The sequence below is a fragment of the Nannospalax galili genome, unplaced genomic scaffold, assembly GCF_000622305.1.
Source record: "Nannospalax galili isolate Female #2095 unplaced genomic scaffold, S.galili_v1.0 scaffold1951, whole genome shotgun sequence".
Taxonomy (NCBI): domain Eukaryota; kingdom Metazoa; phylum Chordata; class Mammalia; order Rodentia; family Spalacidae; genus Nannospalax; species Nannospalax galili.
The window spans coordinates 20,010-42,502 of NW_008329136.1; the positions used below are offsets into that span (position 1 = coordinate 20,010).

The 22,493-nt window shown below is 40.4% G+C and overlaps 1 protein-coding gene across 1 annotated transcript in view; it reads left to right on the plus strand.

Moving 5' to 3' along the window:
- Spag17 (sperm associated antigen 17) overlaps window positions 1-22,493 on the plus strand; it is a gene marked incomplete at its 5' end in the record, with an annotated part of 39,083 nt that overhangs the window by 14,524 nt on the left and 2,066 nt on the right. The window contains 11 exons of the mRNA XM_029563403.1: window positions 3,295-3,483; window positions 5,052-5,197; window positions 5,478-5,608; window positions 8,965-9,092; window positions 13,370-13,552; window positions 14,838-14,951; window positions 15,478-15,523; window positions 17,346-17,445; window positions 17,650-17,697; window positions 20,858-20,957; window positions 21,691-21,793. Of these exons, the coding sequence (XP_029419263.1) occupies window positions 3,295-3,483; window positions 5,052-5,197; window positions 5,478-5,608; window positions 8,965-9,092; window positions 13,370-13,552; window positions 14,838-14,951; window positions 15,478-15,523; window positions 17,346-17,445; window positions 17,650-17,697; window positions 20,858-20,957; window positions 21,691-21,793 (1,288 nt within the window). The remainder of the gene's footprint in view (window positions 1-3,294; window positions 3,484-5,051; window positions 5,198-5,477; window positions 5,609-8,964; window positions 9,093-13,369; window positions 13,553-14,837; window positions 14,952-15,477; window positions 15,524-17,345; window positions 17,446-17,649; window positions 17,698-20,857; window positions 20,958-21,690; window positions 21,794-22,493) is intronic.

Genomic DNA, 22,493 nt, shown 5'->3' on the forward strand with positions numbered 1-22,493 from the left:
TCCTAAAGGTAGTTTTCCTGGATGAAACATCGCTCAACATAATCAAGGCTGTATTCAAAAAATCCACAGCTGACATCATTCTAAATGGAGAAAAACTGGAAGCATTCCCATTAAACCAAGACAAGGATGTCCACTATCTCCACTCCTCTTCAACATAGTGCTTGAAACTCTTTCTAGAGAAATAAAATTAAAGGAGTACTAATTGGAAAAGAAGAGGTCAAACTATCACTTTTTGCAGATGATATGATACTATACCTAAGAGATCCCAAAAGTTCCAACTGATCAACACTTTCAGTATAGTGGCATGTTATAAAAATCAATCTACAAAAATCAGTAGCCTTTCTATATACCAATAACAAGCAACTGGAGAAAAAAATACAGAGAAATGCTCCCATTCACAATAGCTGCAAAAACAAAAATTTATCTTGAAATAAATCTGACCAAAGACAACAAAGATCTCTACAATGAAATTTTTTAAATCATTAAAGAAAGAGATTGAGGAAGACACCAGAAGATGGAAGGAACTCCCATGCTCATGGATTGGAAGAATTAATATTGTGAAAATGACCATCCTACCAAAAGCAATATATAGATTCAGTGCAATCCCAATCAAAATCCCCATGACATACTTCACAGAATTAGAAAAAAAATCCTTAAATTCATATGGAAGCACAAAATACCCCAGATAGCCAAAGCAACTCTGAGCACAAAGTGCAGCACTGGGGAGATTACTATACTAGATCTCAAACTATACTACAGAGCCATAGTCATAAAAACAGCATGGTACTGGCACAAAAACAGACACATAGATCAACGGAATATTATTGAAGGTCCAAACCTGAGTAAACGCAATTTCAGTCACCTGATATTTGTAAAAGGTGCCAAGAATACATAATGGATGAAAGACAGCATCTTCAACAAATGGTTCTGGCAAAACTGGATCTCCACCTGTAGAAGAATGCAACTAGAACCTTATCTTTTGCCTCACACAAAAGTCAACTCCAAATGGATCAAAGACCTAAATGTGAAACTGGAAACCCTGAAACTATTAGAAGAAAATATTGGCAGTAACTTACAGGATATAGGTGTAGGAAAGGGTTTTCTAAATTGGACAGAAGTTGCTCAGGAACTTCCAAAAACTATAAAGCTTCTGTACAGCAAAAGAAACAATCAAAAAAGTGAAGAGAAAACCCACAGAATGGGAAAAAACTTCACCAGTGACACATCTGACAGAGGTTTAACATCCAGAATATATATAAAGAACTCAAAAAAACAAAGACTTGAGAAATCAAATGACCCAATTAAAAGATGGGCTAAAGATCTAAACAGAGAGCTCTCAAAGGAAGAAATAAAGGTGGCTAAGAAACATCTCAAAAAGTGTTCAACATCATTAGTAACTAGGGAAATGCAAATTAAAACCACCCTAAGGTAACACTTTACCCCAATCAGACTGGCTAGGATCAAGAAAACACATGATACCAAATGCTGGTGAGAATGTGGAGAAAGGAGACTGTTCATCCACTGCCGGTGGGAATGCAAACCTGTGCAACCTCTATGGAAAACGGTGTGGAGAACTCTTAAAAAAACTAAAAATGAACCTATCATATGACCCCACTTGTACCACTCCTTGTCATATACCTGAAGAACTCATCCTATTGCAGAGACACTTGTTCATACATGTTTGTTGCTGCCCTTTTTACAATAGCTAAGAGATGGAAGCAGCCTAAGTGGTCCTCAACTGACGAGTGGATAATGAAAATGCGGTTCATTTATACAATGGAGTTTAACTCAGCAGTAAAGAAAGATTAAATCATGAAATCTGCAGATAAATGGATGGAACTAGAAACTTATAGTAAAAGAAGTAACACAGACTCAGAAAAAAAAAAGGTGCATGTTCTCCCTCCTATGTGGATCCTAGCTCCAAATCCTGATAAGTGAGTATCTATCCAGACATAACTACAGGAGGATAATGAAGAGGAACCAGGGAGGTAAAGGAAAAGAAAGAATCTGAAAGAGAAGAACAGTAGGAAGCAGGTGTTAGTAAGGAAGATATGGATAAAAATGGGGGTTGTGCTCATTCATTAAAGGAGGGCCAAGCAGGGTCATTGGACCTCACCACATTATCCAGCCACTCTTCCCAGCCAACTGAATCTAATTTGACCCTAATCACATATTGCTGGATTTGGTGAGGGCTAAATTATACAATCTGGGGAAGGCTAGGAAGAGAAGGCTTGACCCATGCTGGGTAAAGGCTTTCCAATGTGCATACCCTCAGGTCATACTTGTAATGCTAATTACTCTTGCCTCTACTTCTCCTTCACATCTATTCATGATTCAAAGACTTTCTTTTCCTCCTTGAGATAAGAGTTATGCAATTTGGAAGTCTTTTAGAGCCACTGAAGGGGTATTCCAATTGCCTCACCCGTCTCTGTTCAGCACAGAAGAAGCCAAAGTGGTCTGTATCCTGTTTCCCTATTGGCAATTTGGGTAACTTCTTCAGAGGATAGTGTGATAAGAATAGGAGATAGGAATTAGCTAGGCAATTAGGATAAAAAGACCCCAAAGAAAAGTAGCCAGTTTCTTGGCCAAAACTCACAATGTCCTTGGGCCTCTTAGCAACGTACTCCATTCCAAAGGCCAAAAACGTCGAAAATATTTGGGAGCTTTTATCTAATCCTTAAAAGATTTTAGGGTTACCTCTTCAGAGGGGGGAATGTTAGAGTAGCCAAAAGCACCATAAGAAAAAAATAAAGAAGAGTACATGAAGTTATGAGAAAAAAGTGATGGGGCGATATGGGAGGAATTGGAGGGGAGGGAGTGGGCATGGATTTGACCTTATATGCAAGTATGAAATTCTCAATAAGTTATTTATTTATTTTTTTAAAAAGTAGCTATTGCTTAAGGACTGCACCAGCCACCAGAAGGGTAAAGACCAACAAAAGCTTCTAAGAAGATTTATCCCTTTTAGAGATGCTTCTTGTCCCAAAACACAATAGAACAGGTGCCAAACATTTTGCATAGGGCCTCGTTTACTTACTTCAGCTAAAATGTAGTAAGTCAGAAATAAGCGAGCACAGGACGGTCACCTAGAAAACATGGAAATGAATAGGAAATGAAAACGTGAAGATGCAACCAAGAAAGCTTGCCTCCTTGTCAAGCAGTTCTTTCCAATCCTTAAGCGCTTCCTTGAGTGATGCTTGTGTCCTGGATCCATTACCTGTGGCTAGGATCAAGTAATTTTCCTAATCCCTCAAATCGCACAGGGAATCGAAAATGTTTTCTTTCTCCCTCCAGGTGCTACCCCCAAACACAGGCTGCCTTTATATTGATAAAGACTGTTCAGCCACCTACTGCCATGAATCAAGGAGTAATATCTACCATCCCTTCCAAAAGCGTGAGCAGCTAAGAGCCAGTAGGTACATCATGAAGCACACAACAGAGGTGATCTGTGAGGTCCTGGATCCTGAGGGAAACACCTTTCAGGTAAAGGGCAGCGTCAGTGCAGAGAGAGAGCCTGGCTTAGTTTTGAGATACATCAGGTTCCATGTAGATTTTTATTTTTGTGCTATTGGGGTTACTTGTCCACTCTGCCCAGCAGTCATGAATGTCAGTATCTTTTCTTTGATTCTCAAATGTACTTTCACAAGGAAGGGCAATCCTAGTAACTGGGATAGTAGAAATAGTAAAGCTAATAGATAACTAGAAAGAAATATTTGTGGACACCGAAAAATAATGCAATGCAGCCACAGAGGATGATGTCAGGATGGCCTGTCCCAGGTTAAAGTGAGAGTAAATGCAGGCATCCAGCACCTGATGGCACTAGGTGCCATAGTGAGACATGTCCGGCAGAGCTGATGATGGGTACAAGAGGGTCTGGAAAGCACTTGGTCTGTGCTATGGAGTGTTCTACTTGCCTGCCAACACCATGACTGTCCCTTTACCCCCGTCCATGAACTGGCAGTTGGTCCTCTATTCTATGTAGCTAATGACCTAAGAAAATGTTTTTTACATTTTAAATGTTTAAAAAGTCTAAAGAAGAATATTTTATGTCACAGACAATATGTTTTCATTTGCTGCTTCTCTTTGCTTTTGCTCCACAATGGAAGGGCTGGGTAGCCCCAATGGAGAATGTGTGGCTTGCAGATCCTGAAATTCTCACTTCTGGCCCTTGACCAAAAAACATTGCCAACCCCTACTCTAGGCATTTATCCTTTTTTTTTTTTTTCACTCCTCACCCAAAAGTGGAATTTCCTCCATTGGCAAGTGGGTGTGAAATTATTTTTTAAATTGGACTCAGACCACAGAATCCTAAACTTTGTTTTGGTATGCAGACAGCTCCTGGACCAGCAGTTTTCTTTGCTGAGTAACTGAGACGTCACAGCATGAGTTTGGACTGACAAATTTCAGTTGACAATGAATAGAAATGGAAACATAAAGCTCTCCAGGTTGAAATGTCAGGGGTGTCCCTGCCAAGCATGTTTTGAGGCGCTGACACCCCTTTAGGGCAGCATAGCCTGCAGTCATTGGTCAGCCAGCGCCTCGCTCCTTCCTGGAGAGATGTGTGCCAGATCTAGAAAGCAGTTGTAACAAGAACCTTGCCTCTCATGTGAATTCTAAATCTGTTTCTCTGTGTGCTCCACCCGTGAACCTCAGTTCTCAGTTGTATAAATCTCAGTTTTCTGGGTGGTTTTTTCAGTATTTTAAGGCAGCTATTTATGAGTGCCCTTTCTTTTATGTTCCATTTCTCCATTCTTTGAACTGATCCCCATGGGCTAAGATTTTGGAGTCTTCTGATCCACGTCACTTTCATCTGACTGTGTTTCAGTGTGTCTTCGCAGTCTGTGTGTGGTTTATGAATAGGCTCGTGTTGCTAGGTTACCTTTACTTTTATTGATAAAGTTCACACTTGAATAACAAGACCTTGTAAATAAACATGCTTGATTTTCTGAGTAACCCAAAAGAGCATCTTCTCACTTGTTCTGGATCCGTGGGAGCTCAGGCACCGTGGCATCTTATTTTTCCTTTGGTTGCTTACATGCCTTGTCTCTTAGGTCATGGCCGATGGGACTGCATCAACTATGCTACCTGAAAAAAAAGTGGAAGATGATTTCAATGAAAAAACTGAGGGCTATGATAGTTTATCATCAGTTCACCTTGAAAAGAATCATATGCAAATCTATGGTGAACATGTTCCCAGGTAAAATGATAACACTAACCACATTATGACTGATTTTTTTCCATTCCAATATCAAGAAGCATAAAGTTTTAGCTAGGCGTGGTGGCACACACCCTTAATACCAGCACTTGGGAGGCAGGGGCAGGTGGATCTCTGTGAAGTTGAAGCCAGTCTGGCCCACATAGTGAGTTCCAGGCCACCTGGGGCTACAAGGAGACCCTGTCTCGAAACAAGCAAACAAACAAAAAGAAGCATCTTGACTGAGTGTCTGAAATAGTCCACCATTTATTTCTTCAAACAGGTTTTTCGTTGTCTATGCTGATGGATCAGGAGTGGAACTTCTCCGAGACAGTGACATAGAAGAATATTTATCCTTGGCCTATGCAGAATCAACTACTGTGGTTCTCCAGGACCCCGTGCAAGAACACCCAGGTAGAGGCCCCATGCTGCCAGGAGCACCCTGCGTCGTCCCCCAGCTCTCCTCCTCCTACCCCCAGTCCCTGCTCCTGCTGCCTTCTCCGCCATTCCCCCTTTGCTCACTGCTACTCCACTATGTCATCTTATTTATATAGCCGCTCCATCTTATGTTCATCTCAAGCTGCCTATGAGCATCAACCTGTGGAAACTGAGGATGAATTCCTGTCCTGTCATAAGCAGATTTGTGCCTAGGTTCTTACTAATGAGTTAATTTCACCCTGTTTAGGAACAGTAGCGATTCCTTGTAAGTTCTTTTTTGTTGTTGTCTTTTTTAAAGGTGATGCCTTGGTCAAATTGAGTACAATAAGAAAATACATTTTGAAGTGTTTATCAGTTGGTCAGCCTTGCAGGAAATTCAGCTCTGGATGCAGGAGTTGTTCCTAGGAACTTTCTTTCACACATCCCCCGGTTGGCCAAGCACCGCATTTTGTGAATGCAGGAGCCACATGTTATTTATTCCCAGGTCATTGCTAGGAAGACTCATTCCTAGAATCTGATGTAGATGAGGCTCAGTTGTAGGTGAGACAGCAGTCTTCAGGAGAGAGGAATAGCTAGCTGGTAGAGCCAATAAGAAAGAAACTCCTGGATCATATCAAAACTCTTAGCCATCATGATCCAGATCTGACTTTTTTCTCTCTTTTGTCCTTTATATCTGGCATAACATTTGTATGTGATATATGATGGAATGATTATACCTAAAATAAAACAATCAAGAACATTGCTCCATCTAATGGAGTAATTGTATCTGATTAAGGCCATAAACATTAAAGTAAAAATGAGGGCTGGAGCGAGGACTCAGCAGTTAAGAGCATCTGCTGCTCTTGCAGAGGACCCAGCTTCAATTCCCAGTATCCACATGGCAACTAACAAAACTCTATAACTCCAGTTCCAGGGAAACCTGATGCTCTCTTCTAACCTTCACCGGCATTGCAGGACAAGGGTGCACTTACTTGCATGCAGGCAATACACTCATACACATAAAAAAATGAAAATAAAATAAAAATGAGATTGACTATGTTTCCTCCGGTATTTACAGTTATCTGTACTCTATAAACTATTTTATTTATATTTGGAATATTTACCAAGTCCATTGTTTTTTAATGTTTGGTTTTTCTATGGATCAGTTAGACCTTATAGTTATAACCTCATAGAGTGACTACTTCTAACTCTAATTCTTATCTGTGGATAATGACTTCACCTGATTTATTATAAAAGTATCATACCAAATTTTGTTTGAAAACTAAATGAAACATAGAAGACACTAAACTTTTTTCTAACAAGAATGTCTTCATTTACATAACAAATATTAATAACATTAATAGAAACAAGAGCTCAAACCTGTTAGAAAATCAGATTTTTATAGACCTTGAAGGTTTAACTGACTGAGTAACACTTTAATGACTGTGGAGAATTAGAAATGTTGCAGATCCAGAGCCTATTCACAAAATTATCTGGGAACATCTCTAACCCCATAAACAGCCACACCTTTCCTACCTCTGTTTCTGAATTAGCATTCTTGTGACTAATAAAATGTATTAACTTAGCAGACCACAAGGTCCCACCAATCAAAAAGCTAAGAATGTCATCAGATAGCATCTGAAACCAATAGTAGAAAACCCCTCACTTTTCCATAACCTGCCTAGAGAATGTATCCACCAATATATTTGAAAAGTATCTTGATTTATGACTTTTCTTTGTTCTGTTACTATAAAAATGTAACTGTTACCATGCTGGAACATGGAATTTGGGGTAACCTGAATCTGTGTTCCCAGGCCATGGTCACTCATATTTGGCTCCAGAATAAACTCTTATCACCTTTGAAAAATAGAGAGAGAAAAAATACATTTCATGTGTCAGTTAAACTGCCAATTTGAGCTATATAACTTATATAAACTATCATTGGGAATTTGCATGACCTTCAGTTTCAAAGAAATCAGTTGATAAAATTAAAAACACATACTTTGATGTGCTATATATAGGTTTATATGTTTCTTTTACTCTTTTGTTTGATCATATATATATCTGACTTTTAGTACTAGTTTTTTGAGACAGAGTCTTGCTATGTAGCGCAGGCTGACTTCAAACTTGTATCAGTCTCCTGAGTTCAGGGGTTACAGGCATGTACTGCCATGCCTGCCTTCCTCACATAGCTCTCCTCACATACTACATAGTTATTCAGAGCCCCATAGTCTCCACATTCACAGGAACAAAGCACATAACATTGTCTATGTGTGTGTTGCTATACTAAAAGATTTAAGTACTGACAAACAAGCATACTCATAAATATACTCAAAATACATACTATTGGGCTGGGTGTGATGGAGCACGCCTTTAATCCCAGCACTTGGGAGGCAGAAGCTCTGTGAGTTCAAGGTCAGCCTGGTTTGCGTAGTGAGTTCCAGGCCAGCTGGGACTACAAGGAGACGCTGTCTCAAAAAACAAACAAAAAACCTCTAACAAGAAACCTCATGTCTAAAAAGCCTCTCAGACCTCTCTGAAGGCATTTGATCCAAGAGCTTGTTGGTATATTCAGATAGGAGGGAGAGCTGTCTTATAGAAAGGAAAACAAAGAATCAGAAAGAATCAACTGGGTTGGGAAAGTCAACGGGGTTGAAGCCAAAAAAGAGTTTTGATCATTGATGACTATAACCACTCAGTCAGCATGGCTGTCGGAGAGGCTTACTCCCAGAGCACACATGGTTAGAAAAGCTGGCTGTGGCTGTAGTCCAGGACAGACTTTTTCTGAGGCAGATGATATAATGCAGGGTCTGTAGAGAAGGCAGAAGTAGATGGACTCAAGTCAGTTTTTTGGTAGACCTGACAGGACTCAAATACTGTTAAGGGACAGAGAGGTGCCAATAAATGCTTCTCAGTGATTTGAATCAGTTTTTAGGTCTTGAGTAACAGTCTCATCCCATTAGACTGTAAGGCCTTTTCCACATAATCACTGTACCTGACTAACATTTTAGGGTAAAAAGGCAGTTCAAAAGTGATTATTGAGGGGGTTGGAGAGATGGCTCAGAGGTTAAGAGCACTGACTACTCTTCCAGAGGACCCAGGTTAGAGTCCCAGCACCCACATAGTCGCTAACAACCATCCTTAACTCTAGTTCCAGGGCATCTGACACCTTCTTCTGACCTCCGCCGGCACAGCATGACACAGGTACACTTACACACATACAGGCAATGCACTCATACACATAGAATAAAAACAATAAATTTTAAAAGTGGTTGTTGAATTTAGTTATTGCCTGTTGAATTTATCAGAATTGTTTTGGTAGAAAAATAACCTCTGATAACTCTTTGATCCAGGTGCCCTGAGCATCACAGTCCTTCGCCCTTTCCATGAAGCATCACCATGGCTGATGAAGAAGGAGTTGGATACCATTGTTCCTCCTAATCTCCAGTCAAGGTCTTGGGAAAAGTTTCCTCCAGTTGAGGTATATATTCTCTACATATTCATCCATCAGTGGCCCGAAGGCTCATATTTTCTACCATATATTTTTTTTTTGGTGGATTCAATGAACTTTATTGATGATGTTCAAGAGAATAAGGCTACCTAAGATCCTCCTTTTCTTCTGGGATGGAAACTATAAAGAGAGATACTAAGTGTAGGGGACTGAGTTTGGTCAGAGACTCCCCAGCCAGGAGCCTCTCTCTTCCTCTTGCTGGGGTTGGTGGTCCAGGGCTTCTTACTCCTTGGAGGCCATGTGAACTATGAAGTTCACTACCCTGTTTATGTAGCCAAATTTGTTGTCATGCCAGTGATCCTTGAGGGCAATGCCAGTCCCACTATCAAAGGTAGAAGAGTGGGTGTTACTGTTAAAGTTATGGGATGGCCTGGTCCTCAATATAGCCCCTTTAGAGGGCCCTCCAATGCCTGTTTCACCACATTCTTGATGTCATGGTATTTAGCAGCTTTCTCCAGGCAGCAGGGAGATCCATGAAGGCACATTGAGCCACCACAGAAGTCCGTGCCAGTGAGTTTTCCATTCAGCTCTGGGATGACCTTGCCTACAGGCTTGGCAACACCAGTGGATGCAGCAATGTCCTGGGCAGTCCCACAACCATCACACTGCAGTTCCTGGATGAGCCATCCACAGTTTTCTGGGTGTCTGTGATGGCATGGACTATGGTCATGAATCCCTCAGTGATGCTGAAGTTATCGTGTATGAGCTTGGCCAGGGGGCTAAGCAGTTTGTGATACAAGAGGCGTTGCTGACAATCTTGAGAAAGTTGTCATATTTCTTATGGTTCACACCCATCACAAACATGGGGCATCTGCAGAAGGGGCATCAATGACAACCCTTTTAGCTCCACCCTTCAAGTGGGCCCTGACCTTCTCCATGGTAGTGAAGACACCAGTAAACTCCACAACATACTCAGCACCAGCATCACCCATTTGATGTTGGTAGGATCTCTCTCCTGGAAGATGGAGATGGCCTTCCCATTGATGACAAGTGTCTTGTTCTAGTCTTGACTGTGCTGTGAACTTGCCATGGGTAAAGTCATACTGGATCATGTAGGCCATGTACTTGAGGTTAATGAAGGGGTCAGTGATGGGAATTTATCCACTTTGCCAGAAGTGAAGGCAGCCCTGGTGACCAGGTTCCCAGTGCAGGGAAATCTGCTCACTCTGACCTTCACCATCATGTCTCAGGGACGAGGCCGGCACTGCACAAGGAGAGGTGGTGGTCTCTGGAATGGGGAGAAGCAGAGAGCCTCTCCCATATATTTATGTGTTTTTATCCCTTTGCAAATTGTTAATGAATGTGCTCAAGGAGTTTTATAATTTAAGGTTTTTAACATTTGTAGATGTGGCAATAGAATTTTAGAGTCCCATGACTGGTTATCTACTTTCAGTTTTATTTTTATTCCATGTAGCAAGCTTGAACATATTGCTATAATAACAACATGTCCTTTCTGAGTAACCCTTTACATGTCATGTCTCGTGGAATTACTGACACCATATTTTTCTCCCCATCATTTCTCACTCGTTCATTTTAAAACAAAAATTTAGGTATTTCACGCGCCACAATTTTCTTCATATATTAAAAATTTACAGATTCATCATCAGGTGAAGGATTATGCATGAATTTTGCAACTACAATGTTAGAAAGTAAATACTGTGATTTTTGTCAGGTTGGTGAAACTCCACCCTAAAGTTTCTAAAGAATGAAGAAAATGTCTTGTGCAAGCATCACAAAACCCTACATCTTGCAACTTTTACCATATTATTCTCCAGCTTCTTTATTTTTAATACTTTATTTATTTTTATTTTATGTGTATGAGTATATAGCCTGCATGCGTGTAAGTACACTGTGTCATGCAATGCTGGCAGAGATGGGAAGAAAGCACTGGATTCCCCTGGAACTGGAGTTATGGCCAGTTGTTAGCACCATGTGGGTCCTGGGAATCGAACCCAGGTCTTCTGCAAGAGCAACCAGTGCTCTTAACCACTGAGCCATCTCTCCAGACCCTGCAACCACTTTGTGTAACATGTCCAGCTTCTCATAAGGTGTTCAGTTGTTAAATCCATGAAGTCATCAAGAATGTGATCAGGGAGCACTGGCAGTGTTGAATGTGGAAGGTAATATCTTGGAGTTTTTAATTGCAGTTCCCTACAGTTAATCCTATTCTAGCAAGAGCAGAGATGATGAACTTAAGATAACAAAGACCTTTGCTTTAATTTGGTGACTGTAATCAAATTGATGAGAAGAAGGTGGCCACAAATTCATGTCCTGATCTACTATTATTGTGAGATTTGGAGCAGGTTATGCTGGACCACAATATTGTTCTTTGAAAGTGAAAAGGTCAAAAGCTAAAGGCACTATGTGATGACGAGAAACATATGCTCCATTTGGGATTAAAGAAGACTATTCTTTGCCTCTGAAACTCTTATTCTATAAACCAAAAGCCACCAGTGGCTGTTACTGGCCACAAAGTAACAGCAAAGCACACTAGTCCAGAAAACCAATTACAAGGGTGAATTGGAGATATGAGTTCACTCTAAATCAGGCATCCCTTCCTGAGAGGACTCTGCTTCATCTCAAAAATGTCCCAGATCTGTGGTATGACTTTGCTTTTCAAATCTTCTCGGTATAAAATTAACACAGAACCAGAAATGTAAAGATTACTATTCCAAATGTCTTAAGTAACCTGAGGATGTTAAACATAGTCACACACTTGAGTCGTGAATGAGACTATTGCTGTTTTACTGTGTGCAGAAGTGCTTAGGTCTTCCAAAATGATACTCAGTGGGGCACCATGTGATGGGCTCTTAGAAACACACGTTAAGAGGAAACTTTACTGAGGCTCGTGAGGGTGGCAACTTTTCCAGCACCATTTCATTCCTCACAAGTGTGTCTGTGACAGGTTCTGCTTTTGCTAAAAGGACTAACACTTCATTGGTCCTTCAGATGCCCGGTGGGTAACTAAAAGCTAGATGAAAGTTTGACATTTCTGCCTTCATTCCATATCTGTCTCCCTGCTACCTTAAATTTGAGTAGCATTGCTACCCAACTCTTCATGTAACCATGGTAATCATGTAAGGATCTTTCATCTAAAACTGGCACTCCTTAGGCTAGAAGGACTAACATAAGAATAACTAAGATATATGTGACATTTGCCAAAACACCATGCTGAGCAGACTGTCAGTCACAGGTTTACCACGTCTTTGTCCTAGTTTGCTTTAATTATCAAATGGACACAGCCTAGGGTCACCTGAGAGGAAAGCCTCAGTGAGAAATTCCCTGCATCAGATTGGCCTGTGGGCATGTCTGTAGGGGATTGTCTTTGATTATTAATTGATGCAAAACGCCCAGCCACTGTGGACAGCACCATCCCTAGGCAGGTGGTCCTGTGCCGTCTGAGAAAGCTAGCCAAGGATGAGCCTGTGCATAAGCAAGCGTGAGCGTGAGCAGCAAGTCATGCTCCATGGTGCCCCCTGCAGGTTTCTGATTGAGCTCCTGCCCTGACTTCCCTCAGTGACGGATTGTGACCTGGAAGTGTGAGCCAAATAAACCCTTTCCTCCCCCAAGTTGCTTTTGGTTTGAGTGTTTTATCACATCAACAGAATGAATCTAAAAGATTCCTTTTCCAGACCACTAGAAGAGCACCTAGAAGCCTCCAGACTTTCTCCTGTACCTCACTCCACCTCGCCTGGCTTGTGCTTTGCTTTGGCCTTTCTCTCCTGCAGTCATTCTGGATTCCAGGAATAACTCAGAGCAGGAGTGTCCAGTGATGAGTGGAAACTACTGGCAGGAGCAACTTTCTTACTGTCTACAAAGCTCTACCTGGCTGATCCTGAGAGGATGACCAACCAGACGTCACTTTGAGCAAGACTGCTTGATGATGCGTAGACACTTCTGCTCCCCTTCTTTTGCTCCTTCCGTTATATAACCCTAAAGCTCCTCTTCGTTCCTTGAAGATGAGGCTTAGGATGCTAGTCTCCATACCTCCCAGCATGGCCACACTGAAGAATAAATCTCTTCCCTGTTTTACCATTACTTGTTTTCACTTGGATTTTTGGTTGAGTGGTCAGACCTGCTCTGTTTGGACTCCTCAAAGTCAGGTCCCCAATGTTTTAGGAGGCCCATAAACATTCCTGGTGTTGTATCTACATAGTAGGTATTCATTTAAGGGTGAACTACTCAGTATTTCATTTTTAATGCATTCTGGCTTCTTTGGTGAATGTTTTACTTTGTTTCCTTGACAGAAAAAGACTCCAGGACCTCCGTTTGGCACTCAGATCTGGAAGGGCCTCTGCATTGGGTCTAAACAGTTAACGAGTGCCCCAGCCCCTATACTCAAGGACCCCAAGGTGCTACAGATGCGCCAGTTCATCCAGCATGAGGTCATAAAGAATGAGGTGAAACTGAGGTTGCAGACTTCTCTTAAGGTAACAGAATCCAGATAACCTGATCTCCAAAGGATCAGGAACAAGGCAAATCACTCCAGTCAGTTTCCTAAGGAACCTGAAGTTATCTGGTTCTACCAATACTTAGTGAACCGCTTGAATGTCAGTCACCCAGAACAGAAGTAAGATGGAGGAATCATTAAGAAGGCCAAAAGAAGCCCAGCATGGTGGCACAAGCCTTTAATCCCAGCACTCGGGAGGCAGAGGCAGGAAGATCTCTGGGAGTTCAAGGCCAGCCTGGTCTCCATAGTGAATCCAGGCCAGCTGGGTCTACAGGGAGACCCTGTCTCCAAAACAAAAAAAGAGGGCCAAAAGGTGTTGATATGGTTAAAAAAATTTTGATATGTAATTTTTTAATGTTTTATTATTTTTATTTTATTACATACACCTGTATTGCCTGCATGTAGGGAAGTGCACCCATGTCATGCAATGCCCACGGAGGACAGAAGAGGTTGTCGGATCCCCTGGAACTGGAGTTACGGACAGTTGTTAGCGGCCATGTGGGTGCTGGGATTCAAACCCGGGTCTTCTGCAAGAACAGCCAGTGTTCTTAACTGCTGATACGTAATTTTTATACAGCCTTTTTTTCCTACTACAGGGGAAATCAGTGACTTTTGTAGAAAACATAGAACCACGTGTTAATCTGATATTTGTTCTTGGATGAACACATTTGTTGCTTTAGAAATGGTCTAATAATTTTTGAATATTTGGTTTAGTATATGGTCATATATATAACACCTTTCTAAGTTTCTAACTCCCTCAGAACAAAAATTATATATATTTCGTTTATGGTTGTATTCCCAGAACTGGCATAAAGATCAGTATCTATGCATGTGAATCAAATATTCATGAGGGGAAAAAGTATGTTTCTCCTAGAACCAGAGGCATGGACTGAGTAATTCATGTCCATAGATGGAATCATAGAGACCTTATTTGAAAGCTCCTAGGCACCATCTAACTCAGTTTACCTATTTTAGTGAGAAGGGCATCAAGGTGCCAAATTAGAAGCAGGACCTCTCCAAGGTCCTTGTGCAGGTCTCTCCTGTGGCATTAAAGCTTTGCTTGTGAACAGCTCCAGTCTTTGCTTATTGTCCGCTTTGCTTATTGTCCGACTGAGAAGGAGCCTTTCCAGATTGCTAGACTAGTGGCCTATGAACTTGTCTACTCTCAGTCTCTTTGCAATGTTTCAAATTGATATTGACTGTGTTGGTGTCTTGCTCTGTCCCATTCTTGATTTTTATCTATTTGCTTCATTCTACTGATTTAGGATTATATAAACCATATTCTAAAGAAAGAAGATGAGCTGCAGGAAATGACAGTGAAGGACTCCAGAACTGAGGAGGAGCGGGGCAATGCTGCGGATCTCCTCAGGCTAGTTACGGTGAGAAACTGCCCTACAGCCAGTGTTCTTACTGCTGGCTCTCTGTTAGATGCTTCCAGAAGAAAATCCACATGGATTGCCACATGAGATTTCTGCCACTTCTGTGGAGCATTTGCTTCAAACTTACCATTGTTTATTTCTGTGGAAATTGTATTATTAGTTGTTGGACTTTCCAAATGTATCTTCCTTTGATTCTTCCTTTGAGGAGAGATGATTCCGAAGATCCTCAAATAAAAGGCATGTCTTTTTAATAAAGTTATGGTTATTGAAATATTGAATAAATGAATGAATGTAAAAGGAAAAAGAAAAGTAATTTTTCTATAACAAAATGATTTCCATTTTTAGAAAGTTGTTACATAAAAGAAATGATAAAACATTCTAATAAATTGTATATTAGTATTAAAAGCTAACTCACTTTTAATTATTTCCATAAAGAATCAAATGGAGCACATAAAGAATGCTTCTAAACAAAGTATATTTTGTGTGCGATATAATTATCATCAAGTAATTCTGATCTTCATTCCAGTCTTTCCCTAAAATGGAGGAAACTACAAAAAGTCACGCTACTGAAGGTAACTAGTATTTAATATTTTTATGCGCTGTATCTACCTTGTACTATTCCAAACTACATGTAACACAAACAGCTTACTCTTATATTGAGTTCTTCATTGATTCCAACAAGATTAGTCCTATAATTTCATAGTCTACAACAAAAACATTGAAAAGTTTGGTGAAGTTTTGTTTTTATCTATATGAAAAATTTCCTAAATTGCCAGTCATCAGCTTCATTAAGCCCTCAGACAAGTTGTATGTATATATCCTCCACAATGTTGGCTTATACACTTTTTTTTATGGTTTTGTTGTTGTTGTTTGTCTAGATTTTTCTCTTCTTAAAATTTCATATTGTCACGTAGTGACATTTGACTGAAAGTGATTGGCAGCTACCCCTTTGGATGACAGTATGGAAGACACCATCACAAACCCCAGTGTTCATACTAAGCTCTTGTTATTCCTTCACTGTGTGGCCCCTGCAGTAGAGTTGCCAATGAATACAAATGCAAAAGGCCTTGTTAAAACTGATTTTAGGCTGGTTATGGTGGCACACACTTTTAAATCCCAGCACTCAAGAGGTAGAGATAGGCAGATCTCTGTGAGTTCGAGGCCACCCTGGTCTATGTAGTAAGTTCTAGACCAACCAAGGAAGGCTGCACAGTGGCACAGTGAGACCCTGTCTCTTTCTCTCTCTCTCTCTCTCTCTCTCTCTCTCTCTCTCTCTCTCTCTCTCTCTCTTTCTCTACCTATATGTATACATATGTATGTATATACTGAATTTTAGATAAATAACAAATAACAATTATTACATTATTATGAATGTGTCCCAAATGTAGCATGGTGCTTACTTATACTAAAAAATGTGTTTATCTGAAATTCAAATTTAATTTGCCCTATATTTGATCTTACAAACTTACCTTGTGTCATCTGAGCTTATAACTTTTGGCCCAAACAAACAGGTTTACATAACCAGACACAAAGATCACGCAATAATGAAAATTAAACTAAATGTATTTCTCAAATTGATCCAGGAAGCAAATGCATTCTTAAAATTGTCCCTAATATTACTAATGGTGATACTAAGTCCACATTCTCCCCTAGTGCTTCCTAAAATTCTACTCTGTAAAAGGACCTGTCCAAACACATTCTCCCCTAGTGCTTCCTAAAATTCTACTCTGTAAAAGGACCTGTCCAAAAACATGAGTTTTATGATAAAATAAGTTTGGCTAATATTTTATCTTATTTTGTTAAAGAGTTACAAAGCACATTAACTAATTAAAGGTGCAGAAAATCTTATAATAAGGAAACATACTTAACTCTCTTTAAGCCAAGGTTTTCTACACTTGTGAAACATGGGAATCTTTTCTTGTTTTAACTAGGTATCCTATACTTCATCTGACATGGTGACATCCTGCTGAGACCACATTCTTTAAACGAACTCTAAGCATCAGTAGCCAGACTTAAAAACAACCAAACATTGTATTAGATCCTTAGATCTGAAGGTACATGTTTAGAAAAAAACAGCTTCAGTATGATAATCTGTTTTAAGATTTGCTGTTTCAATTGTCAGGGAATTCAGTTCTGAGTAGCACAGCTTCCCTAATGATGTAGGACAGATACCTCATCACTGCATTTACATTTCGACCATAAGATGAACGTTCACTAGCAGAGCATGTCAGGAAAAGTAGTGCTGTTACTGCATGCTACAGCTTGGTGATGGAAATTGTCCTAAACAATTGATAGGTTAAATGCAGGCTCTTGACAATCTCTCAGACAAATAATCATGCACTGAATAAGTGTTATGAAGAAGTAGATATAAACTCTAAACATGTATTTTTCAAGTTGCAGCCCACCTAAGTGACTTATTCAAGCACTCTGTGGCTTCTCCTACAAAATGTCCACCAGAAGCATTGACAAAGGAGTTCTTCAAAAAAAAATGGAGGTAAGCTAATCTGATCGTATGTTCTAGTTAGTGTTGGGCACATGACAAGGAAATGGAGGGATGTGGGAATTATATCTGTGACTGACTACAAGAATCCAGAGCCCTCCTCCTCCAATGCCTAGTGATGATTTTGTTCTAGTGTTTATAAGCTGGGAGCACAGCGTCCTTTCACCAGACGTTTTTTTTTTTTTCCTTTTTACACAGGGACACATCAACAGCAAAGCACTGGAAAGAGAGGCTGGAACAACAGAGGTAATTCTGCCCTGGTGTCGATGCGTGTGAAAAGGCCAGGGTTACAGAAGCTTAGAGTTGGATAGGCTACAGAGTCCCTACATCAGGGTCCCAGCTGTTGCTTGACTCCTGCAAGCCAAGGTTTCACTCAACTTCCATGGGTTGATGTCACCATCTCTTGAAGAATCCCATTTGGCCATTAGGTAGATCCTCTCCCTCTCCTGAGCAATAAAATGCCCCAGGCATTCTGTTCTTTTGGTAACTCTAATATATGCCTAAACATCCTGGGACTTGATCATAACACTCAAGAATTCATGCTATTCGCTTGAGGAATGTGTGCTGAGCACTGTGGTGTTTGCTCTTCTTTCAGTCCTAGCTTCAGGTTTCAACTCCAGCTCTTTTTCTACAAAGGAAATCAGACATATCTGTTGAGCATGCAGTAGTACGTGAGTGTTTCCTCTCAGAAAGAACATCTTCCTTAAGGTGTCAAGATTATCACTGGGGGAAATGGAAAGCTAAGACATATAAGCAGGGCTGGAGAGATGGCTCAGCAGTTAAGAGCCCTGGCTGCTCCTGCAGAGGACCCAGGTTCGGTTCCCAGCACCCACACGGCAGCTAACAATCTTTCGAAACTCCAGCTACAGGGGACCCGACACCCTCTTCTGACCTCTGTGGGCATTGCACAGCACAGGTGTACCGACATACATGCAGGCAATACACTCATACACATAAAAAATAAAAATAATAAAATATTTTTTAAAGACATGTAAGTAGGTTGTGAGTGCTTGTAAGGCCAGAGAAGAGGGAATATATGGTCCGTAGTGAAAGAACACCATCTTTTGCTTTACCCTTCTTAGGTTCATGGCTGAGATCCCTGAAACAAAAGCCAGACTGGTCCAAGATAAGAGTCTGAATTGATTTAACTTTTACATGAGATGAAAAATATCATGAAGAAGTGAAGACCAGAGAAAAGGCTGAACCTGGGCATCTGTATTCTAGGTTTTTGCTCAGGTTTTACAGTGTCCCTTCATCTGCAGAGATAAGAATGTTCCAGTCCTCTCTGGTGTAGGGAAGGATTCTCTTATATGAGGCTCTGATGAGCTGCTTCAGGGAAAAGCCAGAAAAATTCTTCTTAGGGTTTATGACCCAGAAATGATATCCAAGGGACTGCTGACAGAGACTGTCTATGGGGAACGAGACTGGGAGGTCAGGGGACATTGTAAGATGGAGATCTGCCTTTTTCTTTTTTTAATGTAATTTTAAATTTTATTACCAGTTCCCAAATTGCTACGTCTTATAAGACAACAGACATGAATAATAAGATGCAGAATATTATTTTGATCCAAAGTGACAAGATTATTATGTTGATTTTTTTATTAAGTTAGTTTTTTGAGAATTTCATACACACATAATATAATGCATTCTGGTTACACTTTTCCCCACATGCTGTCTTATCACCCCTACCAACCTCCCCCTCCCTATCTGTCCCTTTCCGAGATTCATGACTTCTGTTTTTTTGTGTGGTCCATCGGAGCCATCTGCATGTCTACAGATTGGGACAATGTACCGGAGCCTGGTGGGGTCATCAGCAGGTTCACAACTGAAGGCAATGATGCCCCTTTCTCTGAATCTTGTCTATGGGAAATAGGTCAGCAGGGAGGGGTAGGCCCCGTGAGTCCTTCCTCCATGCTTGTCTGGCTGTTGGTGGACCCATTCTTGTGCAGGCCCAGTACCACCATCCATAGCTGTTGAGAGTTCATGTATGTACTCTTTTAACATCTTTTAAATTCTACACTTACGTATTTTAAAAATATGAAATAGTCACAATTTTAAATTTAACTTGTGAGTACTTAAAACCAGTGATTGCGCGATGCAGAATTAAATATGTTTCATATAAAGAAAAATTCAGTCAGCATGGAAAATGTGTTGGGTATAAAGGAGAGGAAATTTTCAAGAATACAAATTCTACTAGTGTCAGGGACTGTGGAATAATCAAAAATGAGAGTAAGACAGCAGACCTTGGACTTATCCATTATGAGGTTTATTGATTCTTTTATAAGAACAATTTTAAGAGAGCCACGAGCAACCTCCAGGCTGCTCTGCAAGACGATGGACCCCAGAGTGGCAAGAGAGAGGTGTCTTAATAGGAAATAAAAGTTGTTTAAGTAAGATGGCTTACTGATTATACTTTCCTAGTACTTGAAAGCATGCAGTCTGTGTGAGAGGACCGGACTCAGAGTCAAAGTATCTAGAGACCATCACAGTGTGATTTCTTATGCATTCTGCTATGCCAGCTGGTTGCTTCATGTCAGGGATTCAGCTTGCTTGTCTATAAAATATGAAGATCAGTCTGCCAAGTACCTCGCTCCTTTCTGCTTTCACACTGGGTGACTGATGGCTGCTTAAAGGTGTAATTTTAGAGGCATGCAACCTGGATTTTAATGCAGACTCCACTCTGTGGTAATTATGATTAAAAACTCTCTATGCCTTGAGTTTTTTAACTAGAAAATGGAGACAGCAAGTCTTGCCTGATAACTTGAGTTTAGAGAGCATTCCCTGTGTGTTGCATTCTGTGTGTGTTGCCTCCTCAGTAGAGGTGTTCTGGTACTGGAAAGCCAACTAGCAGCCAATCATGTTGCCTCTTATTTTAGTTTGTAACAATCTCTCAGGTTTGGCTTTTGGGCTTGTTTTATTGTGTTGTGTGTTTGCCTCTAGCTGCTCCTTAAATTCCAGGAAACCGTACAATCTTAAAAAGTTCAACCATTGGAAGTCAGGTATGGTGGCACAATGCCTTTAATCCCATCACTCGGGAGGCAGAGACAGGTGGATCTCTGTGGGTTCAAGGCCAACCTTGTCTACATAGTGAGTTCCAAGCCAGCTGGGGCTACAGAGACCCTGTCTCATAAAAACCAAAAAAAAAAAAAAAATTGAGATCAACTGGTATCATTATTCCCTACATCAGACAAGAGTCTGATTTCCAAAGTCAGAAACATGACTGCGGAAGTAGAGTGAGCCAACGTAAGTTGACCTAAAAGAAAAAGGTCCAGCGAGTTTATCCTTCTCGGTTTCACTGTCAGTGACTCTGTTGGGTGAAATCTAGAGTTGCAAATGCAAGCAAATAATTTTTTTCTTTTTTTTGTATGTGTGCCATCTTTTTCATCATTATGGAAATATCAACCAGGAATGATATTAAGAGAACACAACAATATCTACTGGACATTAGGAACAAAGAAGTAACATCTTATTTTAAATCTGAATTGAGCCACTTATTTAAGTCTCAGGTAATTGAATATAATTAATAATAATTGAATTACTCTTATAAAATGATGTCTTGCATGTTAATATGTAAGGTATCTTTCCTAATTTTTACTGTTTCTCCACTGCATCAACCTGGCTGAATAAATGCTGCTCTTCACATCTGTATTCTCACAAGAAGCAGAGGATAGGGAAGCTCTTGCCAATGTATTGCTATCACCCCCTTCCCTCCTTGAGTTACTGACCCTTAGTTACCCTCTCTAGTCTCTTATAAGCTCTTTGGGCTCAATCCTCTCAGTTGATGACTAACCTCTGATAAACATCAATTTGCAGTTTTACTTATTAGAATTTCCTCACTCATCAGCTGTTAAGACACGATTAAGTTACTGTGAGTTTGTAGAAGCCAACAGATACAGGTTCCCCTCCTCCATGTGAGCCACTCCCAAGCTACACACCTAGGCTGCCCCTCACTCAGGAATTCACTGAAAATGCAAAGCAAAGTGAACGCTCTCGTGTGCTTACCATGCCCTGCTTTCCATGAAAATTCAAAATGCCACTAGTAGCCAAAGGCTACCTGAGAAGAAAGTCAGAAAATTCTGACTGGTTAACCGAGGCTAGAATTCAATTAGTGTCTTAGAGGATTTTAGTTTTCAGCTCCATCTTCAGGGCCATCATCACTGCTCGGCAACTTAACCTATCTGTGGCAGTTATCAAACGGAAGTGTGAGAATGAAATCAACCTTTTGGATTTTCTTTTAAGTATAATTATCTGGACAAGCTTTCCAAAAACCTGCCTCCTCTCACGAAGAAAGACGAAGATACAAGCAAAACAGCTGCTCAAGACACATCTCGGCTTCAGTTGGGTAATATGTTCATCTTATTCCTATTAACTGAACTGAATGGAAGGATACCCAGTAGTGACTCAACAGGCTGTAGCTAGCACATACCATCTTTTGTCCTAATGACAGCTGGGACAGAACTTGTTGCTACATGCATATATAAGTTATATATATAACTGAGTTATATAAGGAAAGCAAGATGGAAATTAAATTTTGGTCTCATTTCCTATACCCACAAATATTTAGAAGACCTGAGTAATTTAAGAATCAAAGGAATAATGAAGAGGTGTTGGGGAATAGGGCATTCACATGGTCTCAAAATAGCACATGCTTATTAATTACAGCAAGTAAAATAAATATACATGTACAATGGAGACATGGTATTTTCCATCTTAAGTAGTCAAACCTTTACCAAAGTAAGACAACCTGCACTGAAGGCTTTCTCATGTAATGCAATGTAAGGTACGTAAGAACTATATAGAATTCATGTCAAAAATCCTTAATCCTAGCGGGGGCTGGAGAGATGGCTTAGAGGCTAAGAGCCCTGGCTGCTCTTGTAGAGGTGCTGTCATCACAGTGTATTACCAAGAGGCCAAGGACTCCATTTCTACCTTTACCTGTTAATATTAAGTAAAGAGCAAATGTTTTCCAATCTTAAATGTACTCATTATTGTAACTCCAGTTCTAGGGGATTTGATGCCCTCTTCTGACTTACACAGGCATT